This window comes from Dinoponera quadriceps, unplaced genomic scaffold, assembly GCF_001313825.1.
Source record: "Dinoponera quadriceps isolate SergipeBrazil2010 unplaced genomic scaffold, ASM131382v1 scaffold591, whole genome shotgun sequence".
Taxonomy (NCBI): domain Eukaryota; kingdom Metazoa; phylum Arthropoda; class Insecta; order Hymenoptera; family Formicidae; genus Dinoponera; species Dinoponera quadriceps.
The window spans coordinates 71,319-84,185 of NW_014554680.1; the positions used below are offsets into that span (position 1 = coordinate 71,319).

General features: G+C 46.1%; 1 protein-coding gene across 1 annotated transcript in view; it reads right to left on the reverse strand.

Annotated features, from left to right (window-relative positions):
- Window positions 1-9,923, reverse strand: part of LOC106740791 (bone morphogenetic protein 4) — a 43,913-nt gene extending 33,990 nt beyond the window's left edge. The window contains exon 1 of the mRNA XM_014612173.1: window positions 8,853-9,923. Coding sequence (XP_014467659.1) covers window positions 8,853-9,923 — 1,071 coding nt within the window. The remainder of the gene's footprint in view (window positions 1-8,852) is intronic.
- Between the last annotated feature and the right edge of the window lie 2,944 nt (window positions 9,924-12,867).

Sequence of the window (12,867 nt, forward strand, 5' to 3'; positions counted from 1 at the left end):
TAGAATATAATATATGCAAATTTTACTTTTGGTTTTTCTTTTTTTAAAAAACTTCTAATGAAATTTTCTTCCTCGTCGTCCCTATTATTGCTTTTTAGTATTTTGTTTAGAATATAAGTTGGTAGGATCTATCATTTCTATTTTTCCGCTACTTCTCACTGGCAGTAAACTGCACTGCTAAATTAGCCGTGTAACTTTGCATTTCTTCAGTTTGTCTTGTGTGTTCGATTACAAAGTCACATCGAATACAACACAAGGTGTGTACTATAATAGTATAACCAAATCGCATAAAGAGTTCAACGTACTGAAACAGAGGGCATCGATCGGGTGTGCCGAGAATATTTGCACTCAGTGTACACTAATATAAGCGACCGAATTCGCTATTAATCAAATCCGCGATATTACGCGGAAATAATTGAATCATATCATTTATGAATAATTTCATGATAACAATGTTTGCAAATTCTCGGCCTACTATATATATATATATATATAGTCTCTATATATATATATATAGTCTCTAATATATATATATATATATATATATATATATATATATATTAGAGACTATATATGTTAGCCGCATACGATGCGATGCGAGATATATGTGTGTGTATTTATTTATAAATGCGATTGCTATATAATTTCGATCGACAGCATGAAATTGAAACCATGCAAATGCCGTAAATAGGCTTTTACATTAATTACTTGGGAAGTCTGCAACATCACCAAGTTAATTCCATCTAAAGCCAGCGGTAACCACGTGGATGCGTGACACCTGTTGCTTGCGGAAGATCAACAAACGCCGCGCCAGTACCATATTTTTAGCGATGTGTAAAAATCTCCGGCTCGCTAAAACGAGCGATCGGATATTTTCTGCTTTCGTGTCGCCACCTTAATATTTCACGGCATTTGTATCAATAAAAATCAAAACTATCTATGTAATTAACATCACGGAGAAAAAGAAGTAGCTCGCATAGCTGAAAACTAGCTCCCACAGCTAAAAACTGGTTCGCGCAAATAAAAATTAGCTGTCCATATAATACAACTGAAATTTAATTAATTTAGCTAATTTTTTTGTCTCTGTACCTAGTTTTTTAGCTCCCACAGACAAAAATTAGGTCTGAACTAAATATGAGTTATATTATACGGATAGCTAATTTCTTTTTTCCATGATTGCGATATCAGAGATTTTTCCGAATTTGAATTAAGGAAACGTCGTCGAGATGTTGCTCAGAGACAGAAAAAATAGCGAGTGAAAATAATCGCGAGCAAACGAGCACGATTATCAAGGATAATTGAATTTTCTCCGAGGTATAACCGAATCTTTTCTCCTGCCGCGGACTCGTCGTCTCTTACATTGAAACAGCCCATTAACCGGCTAAAGTAAGAGAGAAGCGCGTTGTTCTGAGGGGGGGCTCGGGATGAGCCGCTTTCGCCTTTAATGCACGCGTTTGGCGCACCGCACGGTATCGAATAAAACGCTCAGGATTGGATAATGACAAGCCGCGCCGCGGTGTAATTTCGCAGAAGAAGAGGACTATACTCGGTCTGTCGGCACATGCTACCGCCGTGGCCACTTCGCATGGTTCGAACGCCATTAAGCACGATGACGTACCGCCACCGCGCGGCGGGAAAGCCGCGTAATAACCACCGTTAACAATCGAAGAGAAAAAAGGGGGGAAGAGGAGGAGGAGGGAAAAAGGTAGAGAGCATCCAGGGAGAAGGCGAGAGGTTCATCCCCTTAGCTCCGACCCGAGAAAGTTGTACTCTCAATGGATACCGCGCGACGGTATCTGCTCTCTCGCTAAAACCCGTTAATTGAAAAACATTACGGCAGAGATGAATCGCGATAAAATATGAGCTCGGCTTCGAGATGAGCCATACAAATTACGCACTTCGTCCGCTTTTCAGGCCTTTCAGCCGTGCCTTCTTAATTGCAAAGGGAATGAGACCGAAACGGCGAGTTAAATGCGATCGTTTAGTTGCGTTGGTAATATTTGATCTGGAAGATGAAATCTTTCCCTCTCTCTCTCTCTCTCTCTCTCTCTTTCCCTTTCCCTCCCTCCCGCTCAGATTAATGAAACAGTTAAACACTGATTGACACAATAGACTCCATTAACACGTTCCCTGCCGTTCCCTGGACAGCATTAATAGAGTTTGGAGCTGTTGGCTGGATTTCAGAGAATAGACGAGCATCTCCGTCCTCAGATATGTACCGCTCTTCGGATTTCCCTCGGTTGTAATAAACGCGCCGACTCATTCCCGTAAATTCACGGCAAACATTAGAACTAATCGGACGCATTGCGGTAAGTGAAGCTGATTACAGTGCTACGACCTCGGCTCGTTTCGACGCGTTTGATCGGCCACGTCTCGGTTCGCTCGCTCGTACGCACACCAGGAGAACGTACATACGCTCGATGAAGTCGAGTGAACGTTCGGTCGAGTCGCTCCCAAGTTATTCGTCTCGCGCGCGTCGCCAGGCGCACGAAAAGTCTACGGCGTTAATTGCGTCTCCGCGACTATGTAACCTGCCGCTTTTCCCCCTCGGGCGTCTTTCCCCGGAATGCGGTCCTCGTCTGGCTAGGCGCGTATTCCTTGACACACTTCATTACGCGATGGGATCGACGACGACGCGGGCCTTAGCGCTTGTTCGTGCAACGAGTGTCTCCACGTCCGTCGTTGTCTTCGATTTCTTTTTCTTCCACCGCCGCCGCTGTCGATGTACGGTACTAAGCGCGCGCGTTGCATTTGCAGAACAAAAGCTGTATGCGTCAGCGGCGACAGCAGCAGCGAGCCCTTCAAGACAGCCGGCTACTCACGAGCGTTCGGGCGAAACGGCATGGAAGAGACGCGACAAAACGAGACGAGACAAGAGGAGAGGAAAGGCGACGAGACGCGAGAGAGGCCGAGGAAGTCTCTCGACGGAGGTCGAGCTCCCGTTCGTCCTTTCTTCCACCTCCTCCTCTTTACCCACTCGTGTTCCTTTCCTGCCCTCGTCTCTCCCCTCCCCCCCTCTCTCTCTCTCTTTCTTTTCTATTCCTCCTCTTCTTCCTCCTCTTCATGGCTCATTATGCTCCTTTTAGCGGGCGCGCGCCTTTTTGCCGAGCGGCGCGAGCGGAGCCTTCGGTCGCGATTTTTCACAGAGCCGAGGAGGACACGCGAGATCGGAAGAGCGGGTGACAATGACAGCCGTGAAAACGGGTCCTCTCGAAACACGCCGAGTCCAGGAAGAATTAGAGACAATGCTGCTCTGAGAGTACGCTCCTTCGAACAGCTCAGCATCCGTGGCTCCGTTCCGTGAACTGAGGGATGAGGACAAGGTCCTGGGAACACGTCTCTTTGAGACGCTATCATTTCGAGGTATTTAATCCTAAAGTGAAAAAAACGAGAGACAACGGGGCGTACAGTGTCAACGTCAACGGAGGATTGAGGTCACAACGTGGCTGGAAATACATTCTACCGAAATTTCGTCGTTCCAAAGTCGGCCGGACGACGTCGCGAGATTCCGTTTTCTCGATACCGGAAATATGTGTACTTTTCTTTCCGGTAATTCTCGGCTCGTTACGTATACTTAGCTCTGAGACTAACACCCGTAATTTTGACGAAGTAACATCATAAGTCGCTTAGCCCTACATCACGAAAAGAATGATAAAAGTCGTGGTTTTTTGCACTTTTAAATTCCTTATTTATTATTCAGAGCAAAAGACTAAAAGTTTATTATACTTGTTGTGGATCCGGATTTAGAACAGCGACGAGGAGCACAGCCGCGATGTTGTAGCGCGACGATAAAGATCGCCCCTCGAATGTAATTCGATGTCGCACGTCGGCGTTATCTACGACAGGAACTGCATTCGCCTTCGTAAGACTGTATTTACCCGGGTCGGCACTGTGACAAAGGCACCGATTAGTCGCGTCTAGGCAAACAGCGCGATCGTTTCCGCGGATACCGTCGCGGCACCGTGCGAAGTTCCCGAAAGCGGGAGAATTTCTGCCAACGCGCGCGCGCTGACGAAACGCTCGAGATTAGACCTGTTACACAATACGTCGTATTCCGAATCAAAGTTTTGATCCTACATTAACTCTTCAACCGCACACACTTCTGAAAAGTCGCTCGCAAACAGGATCATATAGACTGTGCGATTTCCTAACATTTGTATTTGAGAAACTGTAAAAGAAAAGTGGTTTATAAAATTCCAGAATACAATGTAACTCTTCTACCTTAATGTTTAATTATGCATTCATAGGGAATCAAGTTTTAAATTACTGAAAAAAAAATCGAATTCTCGGCACACTTCTTTTTGCTGTAGCTCTTCACACAACTCACCGGGTCGATCTGAATGTCACCCATAATGTAAACGAAGGGTTAAGTCTATTTAGTTCTATATTAACCCTTTGCATTCGGAGCCATCTCGAGAGCCATTTACCAGCAACTCGGCGGCATCTGCTTAGGAAGGCGCGCGGACGGGAATCGTGTCATATTAAATAGTTTATCTTAGGAATCAAGTAATTTATTCTCATGCCGCTTGATTTATATGAATCGTTAGGTATTAAGGAACACATTTTTGATAAAAAATACAAAATTTTATGTTTTATAATTTTCTAATATGTGTAAAACAGCCACCGATGTGCATCGCGGGTTCGTTGGTGCACGTTGAACAAAAGTAATTTGTTTGTCGTCTTCCACCCTGTATTTCTCTGTGTGAGCAGAGCACAGTGCAATCCCGTTTTCTTCCTCCAACATTTAAAATGTGCAGCTTGCTGTTTAGCCGCTGTGAATGCACTACAAACGTTCCGCTTCGACGTAATGCCGGCTGACATTTTTTCCATATATCTCAGTATATATTTTGATTTGCTTTCTTGTGCCATTTCAAAGAAACATGCAGTTTTCAAAAAATGGCCGCGGCATAAGCTCATCCTCTGTAATCACTAATAAACTCTGATGTCCCCTGAGAGGGGACATCCGAGTGCAAAGGGTTAAGCGGAGAAAATGGAAATAACTCTCCATTTATAACACCAAAGGAGAAGACTTAAAAAAATTTAATGTAGAACTAAAATTTCGACTCGGGATACCGCTGTCGGATGTCGCAACAGATAGTCCTGAGAGAAACTCGTCCGAAAAATAAATTTTCTCAATCATTCATAAATTATTTCATCGACTGCGATATCCAGCTGCGATCTATTGTATAACAGATCTTAGACGCGGCAACGTCGAAAAGAGCGCGCAAGCAAGACTCCGGTTCATATTCTGAATTCATTTTTATCGATAAAAGTGTCTCTAAAAGTGGCTCAGAAGCCACCTGCTTGATCGAGAGGCCATATTTAAAGCATTTTCGTCAATAAAAGTGAGATCAGAATATGGACCTTCGTCTTCTTCCCGCGGGGCCGTCACTCCCGTCGTTCGCGAAAACACGTAGCCGCTTTCCTCTTCGCTAATAAGCGCGCTGCGAACGAAACGCGATTAAAACGAGACGAATAAGACGAAAACGAAGGCGCGTCAGAGGGAAAAATCGTTAGAGCGACGCGGGTCGGCGGCAGGGTCGAAGGGATTAAAGAAGCTCGGCCTGCCGGCGCGCGTTTCGTGCGAGGGTATTTACGACACTAATGATCTGGACGACCGCGCGGCGTGTCACGTGCCTCTCCTGCCGGGGACGGCATTGTCGTGGCTTTTTCAGCCCGGCCTGTGTGTTACGTGCGGCGAACGAGTGGCCTACGTGCAAAGGCTAAACCTTTTTCAGCCCGACCGTCCGATGTCAACGAACCTCGGCCTCGCGAAGGTCCGTCGTCCAGCCGTCGCGCGCCCGCTCGCGTGCATGCTTGCGCGCGTCTCGTGATCGGTACGCGATGTATGTGCGATTTACTTACGCGAACGGCGAATAATAAATACCGGAATGCACACACACAGAGAAAGTGAGAGAGATACACCCGCGTGCCGTACGAATCAATGAGCGCCATGCATTATTCGCGTTTGTGCAAATGCCGCGAGGGGATGGCGTAATAACGTACCCTTGAAGAGTCTAGAGCAAGAACGCGCGGAATCTATAATTCGTAGGATCTATTTTCGGACGATTATACCAACGTAACCGTCCGAGAGCGATCAAGTGAAGCTTCAGCCTATGTCATAAGTACGATTATGATCTAAAGAAGGAGAGCGAGTGAATCGCTAAATCTGGCTTTACTCGACCTGTTGATGTCACTTGATTTGTATATACTCGCTATACACACTATATGCGCCTTACATACGTTCCGGTGTCTACACACGAATCTTGCAAACAAGAAATGTGGAAACGAAAATTCCATTTTCTAACTCCGAAAGTTTATGTCAAAGTTTCAATAATCTTCAAGTATGTGCAGACTCGAATGATACGCCTGATTTTTCTTATTTCACATCAACAAGACAATTCCGTTGGTGTTACTAAATTTTCCGTTGCCTGGGAACCAGACGAAAACTCGATTGTAGGAACAGATTTCTGCAGGGCTGCGTTCCAAAATCCCACTCGACGGGTAGAGTAGCATTTAATTGACCAATCAAGACGAAAAAAGCAAACATTTTTTTTATCATGATTGGTTAATTAAGTTAGCGTAATTGAATTTTCCGTTGCCTGAGAATCAGACGAAAATTCGATTGTAGGAACAGAAAGATTTCTACTCAGTCAATTGTTTTTTTTTCAGTTTTTCAGTTCAATCTCAATCGAGTTTAACGCAGTTAGATGTTCACACGAATGTTCTTAAACGCGGTAATAAAGATATCACTTTTTGTCGTTGAGTTTCCATTTCTTATCGCCGAATTTTCATTCAGTCTCTGTTCTGTTGCATGATTTATTTTTTTCTCGTGTAAGAGGTTTCTGCTGAGTCACTCTCTGAGTTACTCTCGGTTGTCTCAACTGAGTTTTAATGCAACTATATATGTTCACACGAGTGTTCTCAGCCGGAGTAACAGAGACATCACTTCTCACCATCGAGTTTTCATCTGGTCCCTTTTCAGTTGCAGGAACTGAGTTTTTCTTTGTACGTTAAAAGAATTCGATCGTGGGAAGATATTAATTTGCGGTAAGATTACACACGCTCATCTCGAAAGACAGAAGAAAATTTCGAAATATAAGAATTTAAATTTTACTTCGACATCATCCTACGAATAACAGGCTTACGCCGAACTCTAAATTTAAGGCCGATCACGATCCTAGTTTCATAGATCCGATTGCGATAGAAGAGTGAAACTCGAGATAAGAGCGTTGACCAAATTTTTCTGTTTCTCCGCGCGGAAAGAGCGTCCGAGTCTCACTGTGTCGCTTTCCACTCGAGTAATCTCGACAACGCTTCGATCAACGAACTCGAAGGCGAATGAGCACGACTTCATCGTCATAGTTGTCGCGCGTCCGCGTTTGTCTCTTATCGTCGCTGCAATAATTTAGGATTTATCGAGAAGTCTTTTTTTTCAAGCACGGATCACGTTGATATAAACAACGAGGTCTTACTTTTTTCAGAAACCGATTTCACATTTAATCCAAGCGATGGTACCATTCAGCGCCACTTACTATACTGGGTGTTCCTGCCGGGATTTTCCTCTTTATTAGCTTTCAATTGTAGATTCTCCAATTAATCCGCAGACGATTTTTTTCCGAATGAGAAGCTTGTTAATATCGTTTTTTTTTTGCGATTTTTAAGTGTCGACGTTACACAGAAGAAAGTACTAGATTCAAGTAAATAATTTATTCCAATACTCCTTAGCAAATTTTTACTTAAATTAAATTTTACTTGGATCAAATAAATATTTTACTTGGATAATTTACTTTGAGAATATTTTACTTGGATCAAGTAAATATTACTTGATCCGAGTAAAAATGTACTAAGAAGTATTGAAATAAATTATTTACTTGAATCTAACACTTTCTTTTTCTGTGTATTTAAACCATTGATTCTACTTTATTTATTTTGCTTTACATTGATGTGAAGAAAGGACTTGGTTTACAATTTTTACCTTAACCACAAGTATCTATTCAACCTTAAAACTGTGTAATTAGTTCTATCCAACGTATCTATCCAACCTTAAAATGTTTAATTAATTAAAAAATTAAATTACATAAATATCACCGCACAAATAATGCTTCTTTCATTATTTTTATCCTATCCATCGCAGCTTTTTATACCTAATCATTAAAATCTTGTTTACTCTGATTTATTTCCTATTTAATTTTTGTACTAACCCCAAACAATTTATTATTTCATCTCACATCTCTTCACTTCTCGTCTTATTTTTCTTTTCTATATTACTAGCTTTATGTCTTTTCTTTTCTTCAACTCCTTTTCTTTCTCTCTTTTCATAACTTCCGCAATATAATTTCTTTTAACCGTTTGCACTCGAGGGCTCCGGAGCGGAGCCATTTAAAATTTGTCTTCAAACTCGAGGGCTCCGCTATGGAGACAATGCAAATAACTTTCAGTTCATAACATAAGGACAAAGACAAATTGTAAAAACAATTGTGTATAAGATATTCCGCTCTTGCTATTTGAGTTTGAAGACAAATTTAAAATGGCTCCGTTCCGGAGCCCTCGAGTGCAAAGGGTTATCTAGCTCATTATCCTGCTTCATCATATATCGCCCTTATATCACTACTTAATTCTTCAAACCATTCTCTTATTTCACGATACTCTTCTCCATTGATTCTACTCAGCACCTCCACATCTTAACACCCTGTATATTGATATTATTTTCGTACCGATATCGTATCTCTCGAGTAATGTCGTATTCCTCTTGTAAAACGTCGTACGTTTTCGTCACACTCGCTCTCCCACTCGTCGTCACACACAACCATCGCAAGAGAGAATAACAATGAAGAAAAAACAAGACTCACCTTCGAAGCATCAGGTATCCTCTGGAGCCCGAGACCTTGCACGATGCTCCTGCGGATGATCTCGAGTTCGCTTTCGCGGAGATCGTTCCCCGGCATCACCAGCCCCTTCTCTGTGTCGTCCTCGAAGCCGGTCAGCGAGGTCGACGACGGAGCGCCCAGTACCGCGTCGCAGAGCAAACTCTTCGCGAGCAGCCCCAGCAGAAGAGTTCGTAAGACGAAAGCGATCCTCGCGGCCGGCAATCCCCAACACGTCCTGGTCCGCCTCGGCCGCGACTCGTCGGGGACGAGACGCGATGAGGCCGTCGTGCCGTCGGTCGCCTCTTTGGCGGAACCGTTTCGTTTCGCGAACGAAGAATCGGCGATACCGATCAGCCGGGCGACCGGTCCGCTCCGATGCGCCGAAAATTCGCCGATGCTACTATCGCCGACGCGTTCCGTGTTAACGCCGCCGCCGGTCGGCCCTCGGCTCTCGAAGACGCTTATCGGCGATCTGGTACTCGCGGTACCTTCGAGCGAGACGTCGCACCCGGGAACGTTCACGGTACTAGCGAGCGCCACGGAGAACCGTTCTGCATCGACGATCGCAATACTATCCACCGTACTATGGAGCATCTGATCGCCGATAGAGCTGCCGCTCCGCCGACTTCGGCGTTCGATGGAATTAGGACCGGCGCGGATTAGGCGATCGCGAGGCCGTCGCGCCTGAAGGGAGTCGGCCGCGCAACAAGTGCGGCCGGCGATCCCGAGCACGCTCGACGCGTCGACATTGCCGCCGTTGGGTCCTGCCACCTCGGCCGCGGTGCTCTCGCCTCGATCGCCGTGCCAGGTGGTATTCCTGCGTGGTCGCGTCACACCGGGATCCCGGCGCGCTGGATCGCTCAGGCCGGTCGCACCATCTCCCGCCGATCTCCGGCCCGCGCATCTTCTCGACGTATCGTCGCATCGGCGCGGATCAGCGCTGTCACGTGATCCGCTGGACACGGCACCACCGACGATCACCGCTGTCGTCGCCTCCTCGCCGCTTGCGTTGTCACGAGTATCACGTCCAGGGATTATTGGGAGCTTGCCCATAGCCAGGTGCACGATTTCGCGGCCGGTCGGGCGGACCGGCTACTGCTCGGTGCACTCGTGTTCTCGTCCTTGCCGCGAGAGTCTACGTCCCGATTACACTGGTCGATCGATATGTATCGCGGGCAAATTCCACGCCGGATAATATCCGACGGCGTGTGCTCTTACGGAATGCCTCGAAACCCCGAAGTCACGCAGAGAGCCTTGTTTTGCTGGCGCGATCCAGAGCGAATCAGCAGCGGGCCGATCGGTTTGGCATCCTGAGAGGAGTACCGCGCGGGCAAGTTGTCCGATGATTGCGTGGCTTCCCGTTGCTGGCCGAAGACGACGCGAACGCCGTGAAGCTCATCGTAGAAGACGCGCGATTATCAATCGGATGTGTCGCGGGGGAATGACGATGGTGTAGCGTTCACTTCTCTCACGAGTCACTTCTTTTTCTTCTCCGTTCCTTTCTCTCGTTCGCAAGATCCGGAGGAGAGCACGACCCGCTTCGTACGAGTGCCGCGTGTCGACTGTTCGCCGCTATGATATTGCGTGTGCATGTATATATCCAGCGGCTACTCCCGCCTGTCTCCACAAGACTCGCCGCCGCCGCTTCGCGCAGCGCAAGAGACGAGCGAGCGCAGCGAGAGAGCGTGTCGCCGCGAACGGGGGGTGAATGAATAGGAGCATTCCCACGTAGCGCCCGGCTATCCTAATTTGTTCCGTTGCTCGGTGAGAAATTGATCTCCGGATTTCGAGTGACGATTATAATCGGGCAATATTGATCTTTGGGGGAAAACCGCGGAATTTCACTTCGCGCACTACTCTCTCGCCCTCGAAGAGGACGCGCAACTTTGCGAGGAGAAAGAAGTGATCGCGCGCGATCGCTTGTACATATTTTTGCATATGGAATACTTCTCTCACGCGCGAGAGGTGACACTTACGCTTTTATCGTAACTTGGAACTGGTTTGCTAGGTAATGGTGTGACGCCCATTTTTGCTCGAAACGAGATATTTCTAGGTAATCGCGTGGAATATAACGGTGCTATAAAGATACCATCGATTTTGAATAAATTAACGTGACAGTTTCTCCGCCGTCGAAATTCCCACGTATCTCCCTGTGAATGACGAAGGTTAGGACCGGTTTTTGATATCTCTGGGATATTGATTTCCCTCAAACGCAGGAGGAAGATATTCGAGTGCGTTTGGAGGACGTCGCACGCGGACGATTTACGACGCGTAACTAATCGCACTGTCCCGATAGAATCGTCGAAATCTCACTTGGATCCGAAAGCTGCTTCCGCGCATCTCGAGAGCGTCCATCGTTTCGCCCGTACCGCGCTCCCTCGCGCTCGCAGAATTCTTCTCTTTGCGCCAATACAGTCGGGCCGGCCTTCTCGGAATTTCGTGCGCCGACTGGTCGCCTAAAGCTGGGTAGACACTGAACGAACGAAGGGAACGATCCGCCATTTCGTTTGGCGTGCCTCTGGACGAAACGAGCCGAAGTGCGCGCCGAATCGAAAGTCGTCGCTGTGAGCTTCGATCTCGCGCGAGCAGCCGACTTCATGCCCTGACGCAACGAACAGTAGCGAAGTACACGGTTTGAACATTTCTTTCTTGACGCACTTCGGAACGTAGGCGATAATGTGTTCTTTCATTGGAACTGCATAAAAAAAGTGTTTAAACTATTTTGAGATACGGTGTACATACTCAGACAACACAACGTCTGAAATCGAGTCATAAGAGACGTTTCTACAAGACACCTTATGATCCGATTTTCGTGTTGTCTGAGTATATACACGGAAAAAATACTGTTGAATCGACAAAATCTCCAACAATAGCGTAATTGAAGTAAATTTTCTTGATTCATTGGCAAATATCATTAAAATTATTATGTTAAGTTTTCTCGAGTCGAAATTTTAAATTCTACGATAAGTCTTCAAGTGGAGAAAACGACAATAACTTCCTTATTTGTAGCGCCAAATGAGCATAATAAAAGGCCTTTGAACACTCAATGTGAATTAAATTAGACTTAAACTAGGAGTAAAATTTCGACTCGGGTTACTTCAATAATTAACCCATACAGCAGTCCAAAATATATCATAGGAATATCCCAAAAAATTATCACGATATCTTTAGAAATATCCTTGTGATGTATTTCAGATATTTTGGCTATATGGAGAAGTATTAGTTTCATTGATATCGCTATTAAATCAAGAAACTTTATCCTAATAGGCATGCTATTGGAAATTCTATTGATTCTATCGATTTTTTTCGCGTACGAACGCGAGATGAATGCTGATGAATTTCTCTTGGACGTTGATGCGAAATTCAAGAACGTTAGGACGAATGAATAGCGTCAAATGCAGGGTCTGTTCCAGATGCACTTTCTACACTTTGTTTCAACACTTGTGGCCCCTTTCCACTCAACGTATATACGCGCCGCTAAGGTTAGAAAGCGCTGAAATGTCGCGACGAACAGATCTGCGTATGGCGTGAAGTCGCGCGAGCTTCGTTCCTGCACATGCAAATTTAACAGCTCAGTCTTGTGACAAAGACGAGAATCGCCGTTCTGACCGCTCGACAGAGTCCCGTCGCTCTCCCCGCGAGGGAAAGGGCAGAAGTTTCGCCAACTTCCGGCATGTCGCGAGATTCGATATCTCGATTCCCGCCGAGCGCGAGATTTCTCGAGGTGCGCGCGTCTGCCACCGTTGTTTTCATCGGCGCGTCATCGCCAGCGCGATATTCGCGTTTACACACTGGCGGAGGCGATCGAATTTCCTCTGCGTATCACTCCCCTCCCGCTCTTCTCGTCGGCCCTTCGCCGTTGAGTTCGGCCGTACCGAAGCGTCGCTTCGAAGTTTAATTGCAAGGCGTAATCGAGTCCCGACGAGCGAGCGACGAGCGAGCGACCTTCCTCCGCCATGATTTATCCGCTCGCTTTCGACGGCGGCGCGGGGCTTCG